The sequence below is a fragment of the Mustela lutreola genome, chromosome 7 (assembly GCF_030435805.1).
Source record: "Mustela lutreola isolate mMusLut2 chromosome 7, mMusLut2.pri, whole genome shotgun sequence".
In the NCBI taxonomy this organism is placed as follows: domain Eukaryota; kingdom Metazoa; phylum Chordata; class Mammalia; order Carnivora; family Mustelidae; genus Mustela; species Mustela lutreola.
In genome coordinates, this window is record NC_081296.1 from 119,971,506 (window position 1) to 119,994,957 (window position 23,452).

The window sequence follows — 23,452 nt, forward strand, 5'->3', positions numbered from 1 at the left end:
CAGAGCTAGACCCCCTGACTCTGCTACCTACCAGCTCTGTGACCTTGGGCAAGTTAAGTTACCTCTCTGTACCCAGTTTCTCAATTATAAGATGTAACTAGAGGGGCGATTGGGTGGCTCAGTCAGTTAAGCATCTGACTCTTGATCTCAGCTCAGGTGCTGATCTCGGGGTCCTGAGTTCAAGCCCCACACTAGGCTCTGTGCTGGGTGTACTGCCTACTTAAAAACAAACAAACGCATGTAACTAGAGATAGCGTCTATCTCAGAGGACTGTTTTGAGGATTGGATTTCCAGGGCTCACAGGTCGTATAGACAGGAAGAGGCACATTCAGGGCTTGAACCGAGATCTGCATGATCCTGAAAACGGAGTGTCTCCTGGCCCCTCCCTCAGCCCACAAAAGGAAATCTTTTCAATTATCTCAGGGACATAACTCGGTCAAGCCCATATGTGCTAGAAGCTTGAGAAGTTTCTGTTCTCACACATGGGGAAACTGAGGCACAGACGGTCACAGTGACATATCACCTTAGGAAGAGGAATAGAGTAGTGAAGCCTGCATCAGATGTCTTTTGAGTCCAGTTACCGAGGTGAAAGATAACCCCAAGTTGCAGGATAATGGGCCTGGGCATCAGCTTGTCCCTAGGACTCTGTGTCAAAGAGCCTGGAGCCAGCTGCCCTTTCCCTGGTTTCAGTTGCACCATGAGCCTGTCTGCCACCGAACAAAGCAAGCCCTTGAGAGATGAAGCAAGAGAGCAGGGGTAGGAAGCACTAGGAAGAGTACCCTGGCAGCCAACTGGTGAGACAGCAAGTCTGCTGGAGGCTCCGAGCCCTGCCGGGAATGTCTCACTTTGGCCTTGCAGGGCCCTGGGACGCTGACTTGCTGAATCCTTACCCACCTTCCCTAGATCTGGCTGACGCCATCCTGCCCATCGGGGTAGTATAAATAGATTTCAACTGCACCTATTTTTTTTTGCCCAAAAGTTGCTGATGGATTTAACTGTTCCTAATCCTGTGCCAGGTTGGGGTGATGTCCCCGTCTCTGCAATGGTGGGTCAGAGGCTCAGTGGTAGGATGGGAAGTCGGGGAGGAGAGGAGGGGCTGCTGAGTCAGCCATGTGCACGGGCACGGCCATCTGCCAGGCCTTGGCTGAGGCTCCCAAGCTGCCAAGGGAGTGCCACAGAAGATGAGCCTGGTGTAGAGCTCAGCCGAGAGCAGTGAGGGCATAAGAGGCAATACGGGTGTCTGTCATTACGGATCCTGCCACTTACCCACTGGCAGACATTTGGTAAATTCATGTCGTTAAGCCTCAGTTTGCTTCCCCGCAAAATGGGAAAGAATCATGCCTCCATCTCAGGAGGATCTTTGAAAAGATACCAGATCATCAGATATACCAGCAGCAAAGCAAGGGCTTCAGAGCAGAACGAGGTGGGCATAAGAGCCTGGCTTCCAGGTCAAAGTGCCTGGGTTTGGAGCTTGGCTCTGTCACTTCCTGGCTACTTGGCCTGGGCGGAGGGTGGGGGAGGAGCACTTTTCGCTCCTCAGTTTTCCCACCTATAAAATAGACATAGTCATAGTTAAGTGCTTCAGGCAATCATTATGAGGATCAAAATGGCTTAATAGTTGCAAAACCCTGAGAACAGCAGTTGACACATAATACATGAAAATCTGTTAAGTACCAGATGTCCTTTGGCATCCATGTAAACTCATGCAACTTCACCTGTTGAAATTTCTTTTCAGCATTGGGTAAATAAATCTTCCTTGAAACTGTCATCCCTCCCTCCTACTAAGGCTGGTGTTCTAAATCCTTCTTTCCTTCATGTAACACTAACTGCATCACATCCCCTGACCTTTCTCTTTCCCAGCCTTCTGGCTCCCTTCTCCTCCACTCTCTCCTGTTTGCAGCACTGGGCTCAGCTCCCTGAGTGTACAGAAATTCAACTATCTGTCCAATGGGTTCATGATCCATTCATCGGACACTAATGGGGACACCATCCTAGGCACTGTGCTAGGTCCTAGTGGCAACAGATGAATAGCCAGAGATGAGGATGCCAAAAAGGAAGAAAACAGATTGTTAAAGTAGACTTCGACAAGTTCAACAATGAGGGAAGCCCTGAATCCCATGGGAATCCAAAGGTGGGCCCTGACCTAGGACTGGAGGGTTGGCAATGGTCTCCTGAAGGAGGGGCATCTCCTACAGGACACCCCGCCCTGGCCCAGGACACCCATTGAGCACGTCCAAGTTTATTCCCTCACTCCTTACTTCCCAGCCAACCCTCAGTTCCTCTCCCAGCACATTCTCTGCCACCACTGGGCCTTTCACACGGCATCCCTCCTCCTACAGTAGTCTGTGGCTCACAGTTAATGACTTTCTTTGTTTAGCTCTTGGTTCAAATGGGATTTCCCCAGGTCGCTTCCACTGACCTCCCTGGCTAGGTCCAATCTCCTCATAAGAGACACCCCTAGAACTTCGTACCCCCATTTTATAGCCCTGACTACCTTATATGACTATTCAGTTCCCAGCCGCTGCAGATCAAACACAAGGTTAAATGAACAGCTGAATGACTGCATGAACACATAAGCAATGAGTAAAGCAGGGCAGTATGTATATTAATTCTGAAAGATGATGGAAATTACAACTTTTTATTCTTTTATTTTATTTTATTTTATTTATTTATTTGAGAGAGAAAGAGAGAGACCACAAGTAGACAGAGAGGCAGGCAGAGAGAGAGGAGGAAGCAGGCTCCCTGCCGAGCAGAGTGCCCGATGTGGGGCTCAATCCCAGGACCCTGAGATCATTACCTGGGCGGAAGGCAGAAGCTTAACCCACTGAGCCACCCAGGCGCCCCTGTGACTTCGTTTTAAAGTTAGTTATAATAATCCCCTCTTTATAATAACTCTCATTTATTATAGTACACATTGCAAAAATTTCACTTGTTACTCCTCCGCTCACAAATATTAATGAAGCACCTGTTTGGGGGCAGACACTGTTCTCAGCACTGGGATGAGAAAGCAGCAAAGAGTTCGCCACGTGCCCTGCCTCTGGACTTTGTATTTGGGTGGAAAGCAAGTGAAGAGACAAAAGCATGAGGACAGAAATCAGGCTTTGGGCATACCTGGATGGCTCAGTTATTAGGTGCCTGCCTTCAGCTCAGGTCATGATCCCTGACCCGGGATCGATGTGGACCGAGCCCCACATCAGGCTGCCTGCTCAGCAGGGGGCTTCCTTCTCCCTCTCCCTCTGCTGTTCCCCCTGCTTATGCTCTCTCTCTGTCGAGTAAATAAATCTTTTAAAAAAGAAGGAAGAGGGGTCCCTTGGTGGCTCGTGATCCCAGGGTCCAGGGTTTGAGCCCGTGGCAGGCTCCCTGCTCAGCGGGGAGCCTGCTTCTGCCTCTCCCGCTCCCCCTGCTTGTGTTCCCTCTCTTGCTGTGTCTCTCTCTGTCAAATAAACAAAATCTTAAAAAGAAAAAAAAAAAAAGAAGGAAGAAAGAAAGGAATAGAGGGAGGAAGGAATGAATGAATGAATAAACAAATCAGGCTTTGGAAAGTGACTCCTTGTCACAACCCCACAGCCACAGACCTTCATAGTTCATCCTGTCCTCTTGGATATCACAATGAGAAGGATGGCATTGACTCAAGAAATATAGGAAATGGGGTGTCTGGGTGGCTCAGTCATTGAGCATCTGCCTTCAACTCAGGTCTTGAGCCCCGGGTCCTGGAATCGAGCCCCACATCGGGCCCCTTGCTTGGCGGGAAACCTGCTTCTCCCTCTCTCACTCCCCCTGCTTGTGTTTCCTCTCTAGCTGTGTATCTCTCTGTGTCAAATGAATAAATAAAATGTTTTAGAAAGGAAAAAAAGGAAAAGAAATACAGGAGAACTCCTTGAGAAAGTCCAGCCGGCGGCCTGGGCTTGAGTCACCTTGTACGGGCTCTCTAGCACAGACCAGCCAGGGGAAGGGTCTCTGCTGTCAATGCCAAATGTCCCGGGGGCAGGCTGGCTGGGCTAGGAGATGATGGAGCACCTGAGGCCCCAGCTAGAGGTAGATCAGGGCACAGCTGTTGTCTGGTGCCACGTGTCCTCCACTGGCCAGAGGGTTTTTGCTGGCTGCTGACACAATGGCCTGACATTCCCCTGCCTCAGCAGCCAGGAGCGGGAAATGAGGGCTGAGCTGGCCAGTCCCTTGTGACAGTGAGTCCTGCAGCCCTTGAAACCTGAGGAGATGGGCTGAGGTCAGTGCTTGCCTCTGCTCCCCCAGTGGGGGTCAACTTTAGGCTTTGAATCGGCTTCCCTGAATGTAGGACTCCTTATGGTAGATCCAGAGGTGACAGGATGGGGACTGCTCTTGGGAGGATGGATATGGGGGTGCAGCTGGAGGGGAGGGAGATGCTTCCTTGGGCCCTGAGGTGACAGAGTGATGTGCGGTTCTCTGCCCTTTAAGGGCTCATGGTAACATTTGCCAATTCCCTTGTACACACCACCGATGTTTATTGAGCTCCTACTATGTGCCAGACCCACACTGTGCTGGGTACTTGAATGGGATGTGGCCCCCAGCCTCCCTCAGATCATTTGGACAATGTTTTGTCCTTTCTAAAACACTTGTCAGGATCTCAAGCAATCCTTGTTCCAGTCCTGTGAGTCCCATGAGAGCATCACTGTCCTTCCCTTCGGATGGATGGGCAAGAGAGGCAGAGAGAGGGTCAGTAATTTGCTTAAGGGGAAACAAGGTAAAAACCAGCAACCAGGTCTTATTTACCCCTTTGCTGAGCCCCACCAAGGGGAGTCAGGGAGTGGTACTTTATTTTGGTTTTTAATGGTTCACCCTCACCCTTAAGAGTCTGAAAGTAAAACTTGATGAATTAGGGAAGGCTTCATGGAGCCCCTGACCGTGTTTTCCCTACCCACTATTTCATTTTTAACACCTTCTTCCTGAACAGAACCAACACCCTTGACGGGAGAGAGGACAGATCAGAGATCTATTTAAAGTTCTTGCTCTTTACCACTGATGTCACACATTGGTGTCCATCTTGACCGGTTCTGCTTAGAAGACCTCACTGGCCGGACGCAAACCCAGCTTGGTTTGAAGCTGAAACACCTGCTCGGTTACACATACCCACACACTTCAGAGACTCCCATGCTTCTGTATTTATGCTTCTGCCCTTCCTCCAAGCACGAAAGAGCACCCTGTTCCCCACACAGGCACTCAATAAACCCTAATTGATTAGTTGATTGGGAACAACAAGTACATAGTGAAAGTGCCTGGAAATACAATCTCCCAAAGGCTGCCAGCCAGCCAGGGGCTCAGGGGACAGGTGTTTTCAGATCCTAGTGCTTGCTCATCCCCAAGGCAAAGTTTAAAGTGAGTGACTGTGCATTATTTTAGAGCAGCGTAAAACTGGAAACATGCAAATACTCAGTGACGGGGGATAGCTAAGCTATCTGGGTTATATTATGATTCTGGAAGACTCTATAGCTTTTAAAAGTGATGATATGGTATCCCACAGAGAAATGTGTACCAGGTACCAAAGCAAAAAAGGCAGAATATGAAAAGAATGGAGAAATATACATGCATACCTTTAGAAAGATGAGCAAACTTGACTACTTGGTAGGCCCTTTGTGTTGGGGGGAGCGGTTAAAGTTCATTAAGGAAAGAGAACAGTAATAGGGTCGGGTCTGTCACACTGTGTCGTGTAATGGGGAGAGTCCCTAGGACTCAGACGACCTAGGGATCCTCATGCTGTCAACTAGGGATGATATGATCTTTTTGTTTTTTAAGGTTTTATTTATTTATTTGACACAGAAAGATAGAACACAAGCAGAGGGAGTGGCAGGGAGAGGGAGAAGCAGGCTCTCCACTGAGCAGGGAGCCTAATGCAGGGCTGGATTCCAGGACCCCGGGATCATGACCTGAGCCAAAGGCAGACGCTTAACAACTAAACCACTCAGGCATCCCTGAACAATGTGATTTGAACAGTTCACTATCCTGATCTTCAGTTGGGAATTTTATACTTGCCCTGTCTCATGAAGTAAGGCCCAGAAGCTACAAAATATACAGCATATAAATGTTTCTATTTTTCTGAAATCCAAAAAGCTCTGCCAAATCCCATGGGTTTTGAATAAGGAATCATGGACCTGTACCAAGCACGTTAAACATGGCACGTACCAAAACACGTTAAACATATTATTTTATTTAACTTAACCTTCACAACAATTCTACAGAATAAGTTTTATCATTCCTATTTTACAGATGAGAAAACTTGTGTGTCTAGAGAGAAGGAATCTGCCTCCCTATTAGAAATAAGTGGGCCAGTTCAGATCAGAAACATTCAAAGCCCATGATTTTGGCCACCATGACTACATCAGCAGAAATGCTTGCTGGAGTGACATCTGCTTGCTTTTGACTTGTGAGATAACAAAGGAGAATATTTCTTGTAATTTTGGACACTGAGTGCATGCCAAAACTTGTCAAACATTGTCTCATCTGATCTCCACAATCGTGGGAGGTTTGGACTAGTATTAACCCCCTTTTTAGATGAAGAAACTGAGGCTTAAGTTACATAACATGCCCACGTAAGCCAGGGACCTGGGATTTGAAATCAGTTCTGATGATTTCAAAGCCTGGGATGTTGCATCTTTCATCAGACAATCAGGAAGTTATCAGGGCAACACCGAATGTAGAAGACAAAGGGGCTGTGGCGAAATAGAGCTATGAACGTAGAGCTCCTTCCATTTCCTGTCTTCCCCCTTCCTTCCTCTCCCTTCCCCTCGCCTTCTTCCTTCTGTGCAACAAGGTCAGCTGTCCTCTCAAGGACATGAAACGTAAGCTAGGATTGGTTGCCAAGTGCCTTTAACAGAGTCACAGAAAGGAAGAATATACGAAAAATATAACTGATGCACAGGTAGGTCCATCAGAGGAAGAAAATAAGTTGTTTCTTAGGATGTCCAGGGCCTACACAAAGGTGGAAATGAGAAGATATTCCTGCAAAAGGCACCATCTGGTCCTGCTGGTCAGCAGGCCTAAGACTCTGGGGTGAAAGTCAGCAAAATCACACCTCATGTCATTGCGTTTTCATTTATAAAGCAATCCAAGGAAGAAGCTTGCTGGGAGAGACTGTCTCTGGGAGCTGCCTGTGGACAAGCCGAAGAGGCAGAAGGCACTAGATGTCCTTGACTGTCCACCCAGAGGTGGTTGGCAGACTGCCTACCTTTAAAGCACTCCCAAGGACCCTACTGCAGAAAAGGACAGCTCCTAAATCAGATTAATCCCATTTGGATTAGAACTGAATCCCGGGGTATCTACAAAATGTGGGAGGTCATGATCTGCACTTCTGGGTGCTTTAGAGTTTATGAGAGAAGGGCTTAGGTTGGGGTGCTCCCAGGTCAGAGCTTCCTCCAGGGCTCAGCAGTCAACCTCAGACTCAAAAACAGGTGCAGGGCTGCCAAGCCAAGACCATAAGAGGCAAGGTCTCCTAGAGGTGGGGCGGGAGTAAGACAGGGGGTATTAGTTCAAGGCCTGAGCAGGATCTTGTGAAGGTTAGGAAGGGGGAGGTGACAGTCAGATGTTTAAAAGAACTCAGGTGTGTAGCAGGAATCGGATTGTCCACATGCAGAAGATTCTCACTCCTGTGCAGAGCATAGGGGAGGAGTTGGTTACAAGCAACAGAATCATCTGACTAACATAAATGGAAAAGGAGTTCACTGGAACACTGGGAGAAACATCTCAAGGGGTTGAAGGGAAGGCCAAAAACATGCTGAGAAAACAAAAGAAACCCAAATAGTGGGAGGTTTTAAACTCCTACCAGCTAGGCTTACCAACTGGCCCCAATATGCACCAGCCTTTCCCAGTTTGGGCACAGACAGTCCCATATAGGTAACCCCTTAGTCCCAGACAAACCAAGATGGCTGGTCACCCTACGACCAGCAGGGTAGAGGGCCAGAGTTGACCCGTGAAAAATCCCCTAGGGGCAATGCCCAGAAATCTTTTTTTATTATTATTTCTTATTTTTAAAGATTTATATATTTATTTTAGAGAGAGATAGCATCTGAAAACTGGGGAGAGGCAGAGGGAGAGAGAGAATCCCAAGAAGACTCTCCACTAAGCCTGCCATGGGGCTCTGTCTCCTACTCGGAGATCATGACCTGAACCGAAATCAAGAGTCAGATGCTCCAATGACCGAGCTACCCAGGAGCCCACCCACAGCTTACCACAAAACTTTTAATAACAGTGATGCCTAATATTCCATCTAAAATGTTTGCCAGTCTGGGCAGGAATCTAACGCCTTCTCTGGTCACTCCAAGCCTGCAACCTGCTTGCTTGTACACTCAGTCTTAAAGGGGAGGCTGGGATGCACTCCCAGTGAATTAAACTAAACTGACTAAATTTGAACTACATCCACTGAGCTGGATCCCAGAGGGGCTCAGCTTCTCCTCAGAAGTCCTACAGATCGTAAGTGGCAGAGCGACAGTTAGACTTAAGTCTGTCTGATTCTGCACCTGTGTGTGTTCCCCACCATTGCCCTATTCGGGGGGTGTCCTGATACTGCCAGAGCCTGGAGACTCCAAGGTCTGCAGGATGGCGGCCTGAGCTTCCAGGTATATTTTCCAGAAGGGCCTCTAGGTCAGAGATGGCAAGGCAAGGCGAGGGTATGGTGAGGAGAGAGAGAGCGTAGTTTAGTTTGTAGAGCCTGGCAGGACCTGGCCTTGTGCACTGTTCCCCAAGGCAGGAAAGGCTTATGTAACAGGTAGCGAGAAGGGTTGGCAGAAACCAAACAGACCCACCTTTCAGTTAATCCTTTTACTGAATCCATGCCCCAGCCTCTAGGAGGACAGAACGTATGCTAAGGATATGAGGGACTCCAGGCTCTGCCTGCAGTCCTCCCCTGCCTGGTCCTGTCCCTCATGAGGGGTTCCCAGGAGGGGACTAGGCCAGGTCCTACAATTCTCCATCCTTAAGAACTCTCTCCATGTCTCTTCCCCATCCCCTCCCCAGAGACAAGGCCTCTAGGGGCCTCCACGCTCTGACCCCGTCCCTGTCCTATACTCCTTACCCCTTCCTCACCAAGCCCCAGACACAGTGGCCTTTTATCTGTTCCTCAGACTATCTGAACTCATTCCCACTTTGGCCCTTCAGACCAGCAGTCTCCTCCACATGACGTCTTCCCGTTCTCCACAGGCTGACCCTCCTCATCATCCAGATTTCAGGCCAGGTGTCCTCTCTTCCCCGAGACCTCTCCTGCCTCCCAGTCTAAAGGAGCTGCCTGTTCATTTGCCTACCCCTCTGTTTCAGTGTATTACAACCAGTTATTTTCTTGTCCATCATCTGTCTCTCCCTGCCTTGGTTCACAAGACATTTCATAAATCCAGTCTGGCTTCCTGTGAACTCCATGGTCCCCCTACCCCGACCCCAGGGACCCTGGGGACCCTCAGGGACCCTGCCCTCCCTGCATTCCCAGCCTCAACCTGGCTTCTTTTCTCCCTGGAGGCTGCTCTCCACCCCACCTCCTGCTACATCAGACATAGAAACAGCTGTCGGCCCCTAACTCCAGTTCATTCCTTCTCCCCTCCGCCAGCCCATCAGGGTTCTCGGTGCCCCGTAACGCAGGGGAGGGCATCACTCAGGGAGGACAGAGATAAGTCTGCCTTGTTCCCTGCTGCGCGGGGGGCCTAGCGCAGGACCTGGCGCCCAGTAGGGTGGATGGACACGTGAAATCCGCCACATCCACGGCCGCGGGCAGGCTGTCACACGGAGAGTTTCCAGGGAGACCGCTCCGACCCAGAGCTGGCCGGACTGAAGCCCAGAGAGCTGCTGTGGATGGATGGAGGGCGTGCTCTCGCTGTGGGAGGGCTCCAGCGAGAGCGGCACCCAGCAGGAGCAGGGGCTGCTGCGGGAAAATGACACGCTGTTCTCTCCAGATTGCGCAGGACTGAGGGGGAGGTGAGGAATGAGGCCAAACCACAGAGGGTTGTATAAGCCTGGAGGAGGCAGAGCGCTGGAGACTAAAGATAATGGCAGATCATTGAAGAGTCTGGAGTAGGGAGAGAAATGGTCAGATCTGCGTCGGAACTGAAAAATCACAGCAGCTGGATGTGTTCTGGGATGATGAGCTCCGTCCTCCACCTAAATCCTTGCGTTCTCCCCCAGATTACCCCGCATTGTCCTCCTTCTTGCTCTTAATCGGTACAGGAGGCCAGGGCTTCTGTGGACATCGCCCCCCTTAATCCCTATAGTAGGTTGAATGGTGCCCCCCACCCCCCCACAAAAACACTGAATCACATCCAAACCCCTGGAACCATGTGAACGTGCCCTTAGTTGGAAAAAGGGTCGTTGAGGATGTAATTGAGCTAAGGGGTTTGAGACGAGATCACCCTCGATTACTGAGATGGGCACGAAAGCTGGTGAGAAGCGTCTGTAGAAGAGGCAGAAAAGGAGAAGACCCAGACAGGAGAGGAGCAGCCCCTTTGGCTGGGAGCTGGCGTGAGGCCACCACAAAGCTGGGAAGCCAAGATGCACCAACAGTGCCCAAAGCTGGAGGAGGAGAAGATTCTCCCCTAGAGTCTCCAGAGGGAAAACCCTGTTGACACCTCAATTTTAGATTTCTGACTTCTGAACCATGAAAGAACACATATGTGTTGTTTGAAGCCCCCCAGTGTATGGCAATCTATTACAGCAGCCCTAGGAAATTAATACAACTCCATCCTCCAACTAAGAAGATTCAGCCTCAGGACCCTTCCCGACGGTGGACCCTCATAAATCAGAAGACTTCCTTTCTGTTCTGGAAGGTACGATTGTGACAGAAGCATGGAGCCAGACCAGCCTTTCAGTGGATCCTTGTCTGTAGCGCTTGGCCCTGAAAGGACCACACCAAGAAATGAATCACCAGAATGAAGCAGTGGACAAGTCAGTGGAGTTGGGTCAACTCCACTTGGTGCTTCCAAGCGCCAAAGACCCTGAGAAAAAAGCTGGCAGCACTCTGTGGAGACTAAGGGTTTGGCAAAAGGGGGGACAGTGAGTTGCTCAATGGGGGTGAGCACAGATATGGCAGAAAGGGTCATTGTTCAAATAGGATTTGTAGCTTAGGGTTTCCCAAAGGGGTCTGTGGAGCTCTGGAATGGTCAGTCTGGTCTTTAGGGTGGGCTTCATGGGGCCAACGCTTCATTCGTTAAGCGTTCCTAAACATACTCACCGTGTACTGGCCGCCTTCTGCACTGTATCCATCGAGGCACAGTCAACATCTGCATTTCCAGACATGAGCAGCCAGCTCACCTCTGCAAACACCAGTACTTGACCTGAAGGTCTGCACTGTGCGCACATGTGTGTGTGTTTGTGTGTGTGTGTGTGTGTGTGTGTGTGTGTGTGTGTCCTCCCTTCCTCCCTGGGGAATCGCACCTATCCCTGTAGAAGCGCCAGCTTCCTCCGTTATAAGTTTCTCTCCTGGAGGGCTAAGCAACACTGCAATGACGTCACCATCTCTGTGAGTGCCCATTCAGTGTCTTTCTCCCCACTTAGCTATAAACACCCCCATGACTACCCCTGGCCTACTGTACGTGTCCCGTAAGAATCTGAATGAAGGGCACCTGGTTGGCTCAATTGCAACTGCCTTCGCTCAGGTCATGACCCTGGAGTCTCGGAATTGAATCCCACACTGGGATCCCTGCTCAACGGGGAGTCTACTTCTCCCTCTGAACTTCCTCCCTCCCCATGCTCTCTCAAATAAATAAATTAAAATCTTTAATAAAAAAAAAAAAAAAAGAATCTGAATGAAACAGGCCAATTCTCGGGGCCCCTGAGTTTTCAGAAGGAGAAAGATCTCATCTGGTCATTTCAAACCCACTGAGAGTGCCAACAGCTCAGGGTTCAGGTTTCATCTTAAGAGAAAGAAATCAAAGGGAATCAAAGGGAAAAGGTCAAGGGCAAAAATAAAGCCATATGTGGGAGGGGAAGAAGACGTCAATCCTAAACCCAGGGCTGCCAGAGGCCAAAATTTTACAAACCTCCCTCCGTAAGAGGGATCCTCGCCAATTTTTCTTAGGTCTTGGTTAAGATGACACCCTATACCTCCTTCCTTATAACCCCAATTCCCACCCCCCAACTCTCTTCCTCCTGAAGATTAATTTCTTTCTGAATAGCATTCAGATGGTCTGGACTCTAATGATGTCCAGAATCCCATCAAAGTAGAAAGAGACACCTGGCTCTTCACAAATCCCCCCGCAAAGGGTCACCTTCTTACATGAAAACGAAAAAGCTATTTGGAGAGAAATGTGGTAAATCCATGTTGCAGACTGGTTGCCACCAGATTTCCTCTGCTGAAAAGGTGAAAAACAGTACCCATCTCAAGTGGGAGAACATTTGAAATCATGCGTACACACTCAGTGCTGTGCCCAGTTGCAGTCCCAGTAGTCAGTACCACAGCTGTTGTTAAAATTATTGGGACCAGTCCCTCTAACTTGGAGTGTCATCAATCAGTTGCTCCTTTTCCCTGTACCAACTTCCCTGCTAACCATACACAGGCTGTCCAGTCATCCCCAGGAGCACCAGGGCTGTGGACCAAGCTACCCTTCTGAGATGGGCACCCCAGAAGGAAAGGCAAGGTTATGGTCATTCACTCATTGTTATTAAATATTAGGCCCTTGTGAAGGCTGGGCAAATGTCAGAAGATGCAGCCCAGGTCCTTGGCATTAGCTTTCTTGGGGCACTTGCCTCAAGGCTTTGTCTTCAGAAGGTCCCTTTGGAATGAATGAGGGTGGAGCAGAGGTGGTGAAGGAAAATATCAAGAAAGGAAAGCATCCTTTGAGTAGAATACAGAAGTCATTGGCCAGTTAAGAAAGGTTTTGGGTCCCCTCAGACTTCTTGTTCTGAGCCCTACCTCTTGCCTTCTCTCTAGAGCTTCATAAGGTAGACCGTGTTCCATCATGCTTGCCTCTTTCTCTAAAAACCTGCTCTAAGGCAATAGCCTTATATATTTGTTTATAGTAACATGTAAATGGTTGTTGGGTCTTTATGCTTGCTTGTTTTTATAAGGGGAAAAGGATTCAGTGAAAGAAATGAATACCTTCAAGTGAGTGGGGTTAGGAAGAGGCCCTTCCTAATGACTCAGAAAGCACACTACCTGCTCCATCCAGAAAGCCAGTGGCTGTGGCAGTGGGGACCAAGCCATTTGGGTTGAGTTGAACTGACCAAACAATTTCTGAGCACTACGTTCTCTTGCTAGAAGTAGGAAAGTAGGCAGGAGCATGGTGGGGGAAGAGGAGGACAAGGGACAGTAGACAGAGCAGAGGTACACAAAGTAGAGAGGGATTATTCCCCCCAAAAGCACCTCTCTGGGAACGTTGCCAGGGAGGAGTGCAGAGCTCTGTTTCTTCAAAGCATCACTTTTGATGTAATGAAAAGTAAGGAGCTCTGGTGGCTCAACTCTCTGAAGTACACTCAGCCTCCTTCCTTGGCCCCTCCTGACTCATGAGACCCCCCCCCCCCCCAGGTCATGGCTGGTCTGTTTCTAGAGGAGCTCATCTCCTGAGCCAATGCAGCCAACTTGGATAACTGCCCAGGCCTCCCCATTTGCTTTGTAGCCTAGGACCAAAGCAAAATTATGGACCAGATCATGTTACTGGTGAGAAGTGGGGAGTTAGGGGGAGAATTCTGATTACCCGGGAGGGTCAAAGCAGAGATGGTGAAAAGGACTGTCAGGGAGTCCCACTTGCCCTTCCCATGAGGTGGCTCCCCCCAGCAGTCCTCTTGGTTTAGGACAGCAGCACGACACAGTGTGAAGGGCTTGGCCTCCAGCTGCCCCTAGAAAAGGGGCTCCAAAATAGAAGAAACAGAGATGAATCAGAGTCAGTCCTGGAACACAAACACCAGTATATTTGATGTGCACAAATGTGAAAAGGAAGAGACAGAGAGACCGATGGAGACAGAGCAGGCGATGGGCGCACAAACCAGTCAAGTGTCCTGAGGGGCTGCAGTTGGGAGACAGTCCTGCCCACTTTGAAGTGGGAAAACTGGGACCTGTAGCTCCTCCGGGTCTGGGGTGGTCTCAGGGTGGAAGGTACCCTCACTGCCTTAGCCATAGCTTGGGGGCTGGGCATCTCTCCTCTCTCCATCCCCCCATGATGATGTCTGCATGGCCCAGAGCTTCATAAATGCAGGTTCTCAGGAACTGACCTACTCAGCACTGCCTCCCCAAGGAGGAGACCCATGCAGAGAGTGAGGGACTAGGACAAGAGGATTTCATGGGCACTCCCTATATATTATTGCTGTAGATAAGCATAGGCCATTGTGACTTACTGGCAACAGAGGGGACAGGGCACAAGGGACAGGGTGCCTAGCAGACCTCAGAAGCGGTTCAACCATGCAGGGCAGCTCTAAGGCAATAGCCTTATATATGACAACCCTAAGTAACTCAGAAATGCTGCCATGTCCAGTGGAGAGAGACCCAGGACACCAGAGGGTCACAAAGAGTCAGCAGACTCTTCCTGCCAGCACCCCCATTGTTTGGCAGAGCTGGGGTGCACGGGCACTAAGGGATGAGGGCCCTGAAGATACCCAAGAAAGCAAGAGTTGAAGTCTGGGCTACCCCGGGTGAATTCTGAGCCTACCGACCCTGAGCTCAAGCCCTGGATTGTTGCCTCCCTTTCCTGGGGACTCTATGCCCTATGAGGGACAGCAAGAGCCATGGGGCACCTGGATGAAGCAGAAAAACAGTGCTCTGCACATACCAGGCAGGTTTATCGCAGGCCCTCCTGTCCCTGGGAATCTGTAGGGCCCAGAGAAAAGATGGTGCCAGGAAATGTCCATGGGGCATCTGGAGTGGCCCATGGGGCATCTGGAGTGGCCACACCTGATGGGCCATACAGGGGCTTGCTGTGGCTGAGAATCACTGAGACCCTGTGCTGGCAGACATCAACAAGCCAACCCCAGATTTGGTCATGGGAGGGGAGGTCAAAGGCGGGTGGTGCGGTCTAGGGGCCCACCTGGGGGCCTGAAAGGGTATTGGGGTCCAGAAAACTGAGATAGCACAGAGTTAGGGGACAGGGCCAAGGAAATAATTCTGCAGACGGGACAGGGAATCCAGGTGATGCTTTTCTTCTGGAAACCCTTCCACCTGTAGCTGGAAACCTGAATCCCTGGGTGCCCCAGAGCTCTGGAATTGGGGCCACAGTAAAATTGAAGGTAGGTCTGGCCCCTGCAGAATGTTCACCGCTGGATTTGAGGATCCTGACCAGGACACAGAGGCTGAGAGATGCCCTTCATCCTGTTCTGGACAGGGTCAACTGCACAAAACAACCCTATCAAAGGCAGAATCTCCCAGCCTTTCTCCCAATCCTACCCAGTCCCCCAGTCCCCCAGCCCCCCAGGCCTGGCTCACACCCTGGCTGGGGCTGTCTGCACAGTCTCGGTGGAGCAGCAGAGCACGGAAGAGGAGATTCTCTCCACAGGTGGTACTGTCATTTTTTAATGATCCGTAAAAAGGGAAAGGCTAATTTCTATCTAAGAGTCCTCGTGTGGTCAAGACAAGACCATGTACCATGGCATAGGCTGCATTCTGATGGGCCTTGCCCCTCAGGGAGTGGGGGGCAGAGCCAGAAGTGGGCTGGAGTGAGGATTTCACCTGTCCACTGCCAGCAATGGACCCGTCACAGAGGAAGGGGGGCAACCAAGATGACAACGCCCGTGAGCATGGCAGGGTCAATACTGCTTAAGGGGGAAGCTCAAAGGGTCGGTCTTGCCTGGGAGGGGTGGGACGGGGTGGCCCAGAGGAGGTTTTGCTGCAGGGCTAGGGCTATGGCGGGACCAGTCGTTCCCTTCCCACTAAGGATGCTCTGAAGACCCTCCCAAAGCTCAAAGCCTGTTTCCTTTTTCTCTCTCACTCACCCTGCGTGGGTCTCCAACCCTGGATGCCTGCTGTGCCATCTCCTAGAAAGCTCTATCAACTCTGACTTGAAAAGAGAAATGCCTTCTCCCCTACCCCCCAACTCTCCTAAGCTGATTTGTCTCTAGGTCCCCATTGTGGATCTGAGGGGGGGGGGGGTGCATCTTGGCCTGACTGTGTGTTGGGGAGGGCATCATTCCATTTCAGCTGGGCCTCTGTGGGGAGGGGGCGCTGCCACAGCCCATCAGACAGGTGGGGCGGTGTAAAAGGATGACTTCCCAGTCTTCAGGCAGCGGACACAATGGAGGGAAGGTCACTCTCAGGGCTGTATGTCTGGCAGCTGCTGTGTTGGCCAGGGAGTTGGGGAAGGGGGTGGGTGTGGTGACTGACAGGATAAAGGGGCCGCTAGTGGTAAAGGCCTTGAAAATAAGAGAGAAAAGGGGGGGGGGGGGAAACACCACCAAACACACAGGGATTGAAACCTCCAAAAGCCCAAGGTTGGTGGGAATCCAGCACCAGGGGGGGCCCCCAGAAGGCCAAGGGAGGGGCGGAGCCCTGGGGGAGGGGAGAGGAGCCAAGGGAAGGCCTCCAGCCCTTGCACACCAGCACTGCTGCCAAGCAGCCTCCTGGCCGCCCAGTCTCCCTTCAGGCGGCAGCTCAGCAGGCCCCCGGGGAGGTATTGGTTGCAAGCAAGCACCTGAATATTGCCAATGGAACCAGTCAAAGCCCAGGTGAGAGGGAGGAGGTGAGAACCAGGTGAGAGGGAGGAGGCCTCGCAGTAGCCCAACCCTCCTCAGGCCTGGCCTTCCACCTTCTAACCCGTTCTCAGAGCCCCTTAGCCAGGACAGGGCCTGCTGCTTCCAAAGTCACCCAGGGGGGTCCAGCCGCTGCTTAGCCACAGGCCTCCGGCCCCCAGCCTCTGAGCTGGGCGCAGAGACCCAGACCCTTCCCAGAGTCCCTCGGCTCCCTCCACACCCGCCCCCCACACCTCACCCCGCCCCCCGCGGAGAGTGCTGGAGGGAGGCCGATGTCATGTGTGCCCTAGCGCGCTGAGGCAAGCCCCGGGCCAGGGCTTGTGCTGTTCAGAAGATGTAGCCCCACCAGCTCGGTACCTCTGTCCCCCGTGTCCATGAGAGAGCCCCGGGCCCCGCCCACCAGCCCCATTCAGTCCGTCTTGACGTGGCCGTTGGCCAGGGCCAGGGGACCCCCGGGCTCCCCGGGCTCCGCGTCCTTGTCAAAGCGGAGGCGGAGGGTGTTGCGGATGATGAACTGCTCCATGATGAGGGCCCCGCAGAACCAGGGCACGGCGTACTCCAGAGTGATGAGGCCCATGAAGTCAAAGTCGAACTGGGAATAGTCCCAGGGGCAGGCGTTGAACTGGCGCAGGATGAGGCCGGTGGTGAACTCCCACAGGTAGGTCCAGAGCGTGTAGATGAGGCAGCGCAGCAGCAGCGGGCAGCGGCCCCGCAGGCGCAGGTACATGCGCTCCACGATGAGGATGGACGTGCCGTAGATGAAGAGCGCCCACACGCTCGTGACCCCCGGGAACTTCCAGTTAAAGTTCACCACGAATTCCCAGGCGGCCGTGAACATCACCTCGCAGAAGTAGCCGTGGATGGCGTACAGGTACCAGCGGGACAGCGCCGTCAGCGGCTCGGCCGACGCCATGGCGCCCAGTGGGGCTGGCTGCTGTGACACAGAGGAGACAGGTGAGGGCGGGAGGGAGCCCCCGCTCCTGGCCACCCACGCCCAGCCCGAGTCTCCGCTATGACCAGGCTCCAGGCGGTTCCACACCCGCGGCTACCGTTCTCTTTGGTTACCAGTCCCACTCCGGACCCTATTTCCTGGTCATTACTTTACGCCCTATTCCGGATCTTGGCCAGGTGGGCATGAGAAAGGAAGGCAAGAAACTTAAAAGTCCCACTGGCTTCCTCTGACCAGCTCTACTCAAATTCTCATCAGGCCCACCCACTGGGGTCACCATCTCCTCCTCCACTTCTCAAACAACTCCACCTCACTCATATTTCTGAGATCTTTCTAAGCAACCTCTCACATTTGTCCTTGGGTGGTGGGAGTGTGTGTGTTAACATATACTAACATTTACCATGTTAGCCATTTTTAAGTGTATAGTTCAGTGGCAGTGAGTACATTCCCACTATTGTGCAACTGTCTCCACTGTCCATCTCCAAAACTTTTTCATCATCCCAAACTGAAATTCCGTACCCACAGAACACTAACTCCCCACCTCCTCCCCACCCCTGGCAACCACCCTTCTACCTTCTTTCTCTATGAATGTGACTACTCCAGTTACCTCTTTTAAGGGGAATCATATGGTACTTGTCCCTTTGTGACTGGCTTACTTCACTGAGCATAGTGTCGGCAAGGTTCATTGATGTAGTACCGTGTGTCAGAATATCCTTCACTTTTCAAGGCTGAATAATATTCATTCTTTGTGATCGATCAATCAATCTATCACATTTGATTTATCCATCTGTCCATTAATGGTTTGTTTCTACCTTTTGGCTATTGTGAACATTGCTGCTCTGAACATAGGTATGTAAATATCTGTTCTAGTCTCTGATTTCCATTCTTTTGGATTTATATCCAGGAGAATTGCCAGATCACATGGTGATTCCACATTAATTTTCTGAGGAATACCCTTACTGTTTTCCACGGCAGCTGCACCATTTTACATTCCCACCAGCAATGCACAAGGCTTCCAATTTCCCCACACCCTTGCCAGCACTTGTTATTTTCTGGTTTTTTGAGGATGGCCATCCTAATGGGTATAAAGTGGCAGCTCGTTGTGGTCACATTTGTCTTTAGCTGCTCCATTAAGTGGGTTTGGGTGTTTAGTTTCAATGCGGAGAGGAAACCAGTGGCTGACAGAGGAGAGAGTCCTCCTCTCTACTTCCTCCCTTCTCCTCCTCTCTTCTAGCCCCACTGGGCTTTAAGGTCCCAGACAGCTTCCCTGAAGGCTGGCCTCGCCCACAGGCCTCTCTACTTTTCCTTGTCCTTTATCCAGTGCTACCCCGTTTCCTGCTAGAAGGTTGTGCCCTCTCGATCCACCTTGCTAGCCCGTGTCCTCCCCGAAAGAGAAGTGCCTCTTTTGCACTCCTCTGTTCTGTTCACAGGCCTCTCTGGAGCAGACCCTCTCTTCATGATGGGGAGAGATCAGGGGAGCATCAGGAATGGGAAGGCAGGGCATGAAAACACAAATCCCAGCTCTGCCAGCTGCCTGTGGACCCCAGGCTTGACCCCTCTGTCAAGGTGGGTGAGGGGACAGAGGTGAACAGGCTGCACCTGCAGTCGGCCTCCCTCTCTGGGACTCGCTGCCCCGCCTTCCAGCTAACGCAGGCCTCGTCACAAGATTACTCGCCCTGGTGTATCGCTTTGAGCCCTTCCAGACACTTCCGTTCCCAATTTTTGTCATTGGTAATTACAAAATTAAGATTCATGCGAAGAAGGGCAGGTAGTTTCACTCCCATTTTTTCAGAGAGACAGTTGGAGCTGAGAGAAGTGGGTTTGTCCCATACCTCAGGGCCGGTGAATGGATAGGCCGAGACCAGAATCCACATCTCCCGATTTCTACTTCAGCACTCATCCCTCTGCACACTACTGCCCGGCTCCTAGACATGCCTGCCTAGTGCTGCTCCCCTCCTCAAAAGCATTCAGTTCCCAGCACCCCCCCCCCCACACACACTCCATCCCCGGTCCTAATGAAACGCCACAGCTTCCTTGGCTTGATGTTTAAGACTCTCTAGGATCTCACTCCAGCCCACTTTTTCAGCCTTCTTCTCACTGGCTGCTCTCCTGGTTTTCCCTCCTGCCTCTGTAAGATCCTGTCTGTATGTTTCCTGTGCCTTTCCTCTCACCGTCCACAAGTACAAATCCAGCTTCCAAATGACCTTCAGAATAAAATCATCTTCATCCCCACAGCCCTCTCTTCCTCGCCTGAATTGCCAGAGCACTTCCTCTATCTCACTTTGGTCCAGATGACTTCCTGTTTTATTATGGTGATAACTTCCAGTCCCCATCTAGATATCTCTCCTGTGTCCTACACCTATGTATCCCACTCCTACCTCAAGCCCTCCACCTAAGCGTCCTATAGACACCTCAAACTCAGTATCTTTTCCCTAAAGCTCATCTTCCCTTCTGTGATCTCACCCTGCACCCAGTTGGCAGCAGGAGGCCCTGAGGTCATTCTAGCTTCCTCTGCTGCATCCCGCCCCCCAACATGAGCTCCCTGAGAATAAGGACCTTGTCTGTCCGGTTCAGTGCTGCATTACCCAGTGCCTAGAACAGTGCCTGGCACACCGCATTCAACTTAAGAAGACATTTCTTAATCAGTTCATGCTTCATAACAAAGCATTCTAAAACTCAGTGCTGTAAATCAGCTCTCATTTATTATCACAGCTTGTGTGTGGGTTGGCAGATCTTGGCTGGCCTCGATCATGAAATGGCTGCTTGTCTGGGGCTCTGTCCTATCCTTGGTTGGGTGACTCTGGTCTACCTGTCTCTCATCCCCATCAGGCTTTCTCATGCAGGGGCAGAGGCACATGGAAAAGCAGACCCTACTGCACCACGCTTTTCAAGACTCTGCTTAAGTCGTGCCCAGGAACATCTTACTGGCCAAAGCAAGTCACATGGCAAAGCCACCAAATCGGCCATTACCTCCTGTCCTTTCTACCACTTAACTATGTTTGAAATCATCTCTTCCCCTTGACCCTCCTTTCTCATTGCTGTTGCTCTGTTCCAAGCTGTCACCGTCATTCACCTGGATGCCCTCAGTCATCTGCCAGCTGGTCTCCCCGCTTGCCTTTTCCTTTCCAATTCACTTACCCAGCTAGGAAAGTGCGTATAGAAACAGCAGTCTTTCTAAAACACAAATCCAATGCTTCTTCCCACATAAGGCCCACTAGTGTGTCCTTACCATCCACTTGGGAAGGTTTGAACCCCTAGGGACGGCTGGCAAAGCCCTTCATGAGATACCATGGCCTCAGATCTTGTCTTCTGGATCTCTTCATGACTGCTCTTGCTACCTGGGGTGCCCTTCCCAACTGCTACTGGCGCCACCACCCCTAACCCATGGCTCATGACCCATAATCCTCCTCAACTACCCTGTTTGTCCACCTCTGCACCCAGTTCACTTCTGTGACAACAGTTTGCACTATGCTTTGCACTAGTGGCCGCTTGGTGACTGATTAATATAATGGTAAGAGAGAAAAAAAGGCAGGATTCAAAACTGAGTAATTAATATGATTTTGATTTTGTACAAATGTACAAAAAAGGGGCACCTGGGTGGCTCAGTGGGTTATGCCTCTGCCTTCAGCTCAGGTCATGATCTCAGAGTCCTGGGATCATGCTCTTAGTAGATGAGCATGGAAGGGGAGTCCCAGTTTTCTCTCTCTCTGCGGAGAGCCTGCTTCTCCCCTCTCTCTCTGCCTGCTTCTCTGCTTACTTGTGATCTCTGTCAAATAAATAAAATCTTGGAAAAAAAAAACAAATGTACAAAAAAATTAGCCATAATCATCTCTGGATGGTTGACATCACAAGTGATTTTTGTTTCCTTGTTTAAACTTCTCTGTATAACCTAAAATGTTTTTCTAACAAGTATGTCTAAACTTTTATTTAAAAAAATTTATCTTAAAAACATTTGCTGTAGCACTATGTATGAGTCATTTTTGTGCCTTGTATATAGAATATGCTCAACAAATTCGCCGGACAAATCTAAGAAAACCTCATGTCCCATACAGTTCATACAGGTCCTACCCTCCTGAACCATCACCAACCACAAACCATGATTCCTGGGTTTGAATAGCATGAAATGGTTAAGTCCAGGGGCTGCAGATCCTGGTCTCCCCACCTTGCCTTTTCCTTTCCAGTTTCCTGGTACCCTTCCCCTGTGGGATGTAGGGCATGTTACCTGACTTTTCTGGGCCTCGGTTTTCCTACAGGTGAAGTGAGAATAATAAGGGTAACTACTTCTGGGGGTTACTGTAAGGGTGACTGAGGGGACAGACACTACTAAGATGACAGCAAATGATCAGAGAGGGTGGTTCCATTTCTGGCACAGAGCCAGGCTTCCTGGTCAGCTTCTGCTTCCAGCGCTCCCTCCTCCCTGAGGCAGGGTCATTCTGCCCCTGCTCTCGCTAGTGGTTGGGCAGCTTTCTTTACCGGGCAAGTCAGGTCTTCACGTCCAACCAGAGCACAACCCAGCAGCCAAGCAACCCTCCTTAACCAATAACTGCATGTAGAGCCCAGAGGAGAACAAAGACAAAGCTGAGGAGAGGCAAGGCGAGCTTCCAGCTTTTGTGTAGCTCGGGAGGTTTCATGAAGGGCGAGGGGGTCTCAGAACTAGCCCTCTGAGGTCCAGGTTTGACAAGAAGGGCAGAACGAAAGGGCCAGTGTTCCTGGCAGAGCTTCCCACACCCTCCTTTTATCCTGAAACCCCAATAGGTTGTTAGCCTCCCCCAGAGTGGGAGAGAACAGACCCAGGCTGAGAATGAGGAGGTGCCCATGACCAGAGGCAGGGGAGGGGGGTGCTGCGGTGGCCCGGAGACCACTCTGCCTCCCGCCCAACTCTGGCTCCTCTGAAATTAGGTCTGTCCACCCGACCTGCACTCGTACCTCTGGCCCCTCTGGCCCACAGGATCCAGGGGAAGGGACTCCCTGTTCAACTTACACAGTGGCCTGACAGAACTAGTGGACCCCTCAGGTCAGCCCCACCTTAATGCTGACTTAAAAACCCTGCTCTCCTTGCCTCATGGTCTCATCTTTAGACATGGTGGAGGATGGTCTCCCAGGCAACTGGAGTTCCCAACAACCCAGGGGCTCCAGTCACCCCTGGAGCAGGTGACTTGGAAGAGCTGGACCTCCAAACCCTATGAACAGAAGCAGGATGGAAGGAGCCACTGTTAAAGGGTGAAGGAGGGAAAGCTGCTAAATAGAAGAGAAGATGGGGGAGAAAGAACAAGGTGAGCCCAAGAATAGGATCCCATTTCTGGAATCTTCCATACTGGAAGAACAGGGTTAGGCAGAGGGGAAGCATACCTAGGCAAGGTCAGGCCACGTCCTAGGGGTTGTGCCAGAAGAACATGCCAACTCTGCATGAGACAAATGAGAAAGCTGGAAGTCCTGACTAGGGCCAGGAGATGGGGGCGAAGACAGAAAAGGAGGGACATGAGACAGTGTCATCAGCTGGGACAGCCCCACAGACACTAACATGAGAGGCCACACTGGCTTGGCTGGATTTTCAAAACTCCACTCCCTGAACCCATTCCTAACACTTACGGGAGGGCTTAAACTCTTGAGTTGGGACAAGCTCCCCCACGCTCTCCTGGCCCCGGCCATGCCTCCCCACACCTGAACGGGGACTCTGCCCCCAGATTCTCCCAGTACCTCCTTGCTCCGCACCGGGATCAAAGCCCTGTGAAGTCCCGCACCAGGAAGAACCAGCAGCTCACTGGAAGTCAGTCTCTTTCTCCTGGTGACAAACACACCTGTCCTGAGGACCATGACACAGAGGACAGTCAGGGAAAGAAAACTCAAGGTGAAGAAAACAGGAGAGCATGGGCAAGGGTGAAAATGAGA

The 23,452-nt window shown here is 51.1% G+C and overlaps 1 protein-coding gene across 15 annotated transcripts in view; it reads right to left on the minus strand.

The window, feature by feature from the left end:
• Positions 1-16,839: 16,839 nt before the first annotated feature.
• The window catches only part of TMEM229B (transmembrane protein 229B), a 36,432-nt gene continuing 29,819 nt past the window's right edge, over positions 16,840-23,452 (minus strand). For 11 of the 15 annotated variants that reach the window (XM_059182389.1, XM_059182394.1, XM_059182393.1 and 8 more), the window contains one exon: positions 16,840-17,548. In XM_059182389.1, coding sequence (XP_059038372.1) covers positions 17,024-17,527 — 504 coding nt within the window. In that variant the 5' untranslated portion in view covers positions 17,528-17,548 and the 3' untranslated portion in view covers positions 16,840-17,023. Of the gene's footprint in view, positions 17,549-22,985; positions 23,001-23,260; positions 23,367-23,452 lie in introns of those variants that run through there. The other 4 variants (XM_059182397.1, XM_059182386.1, XM_059182396.1 and 1 more) reach the window with 3 other exon arrangements.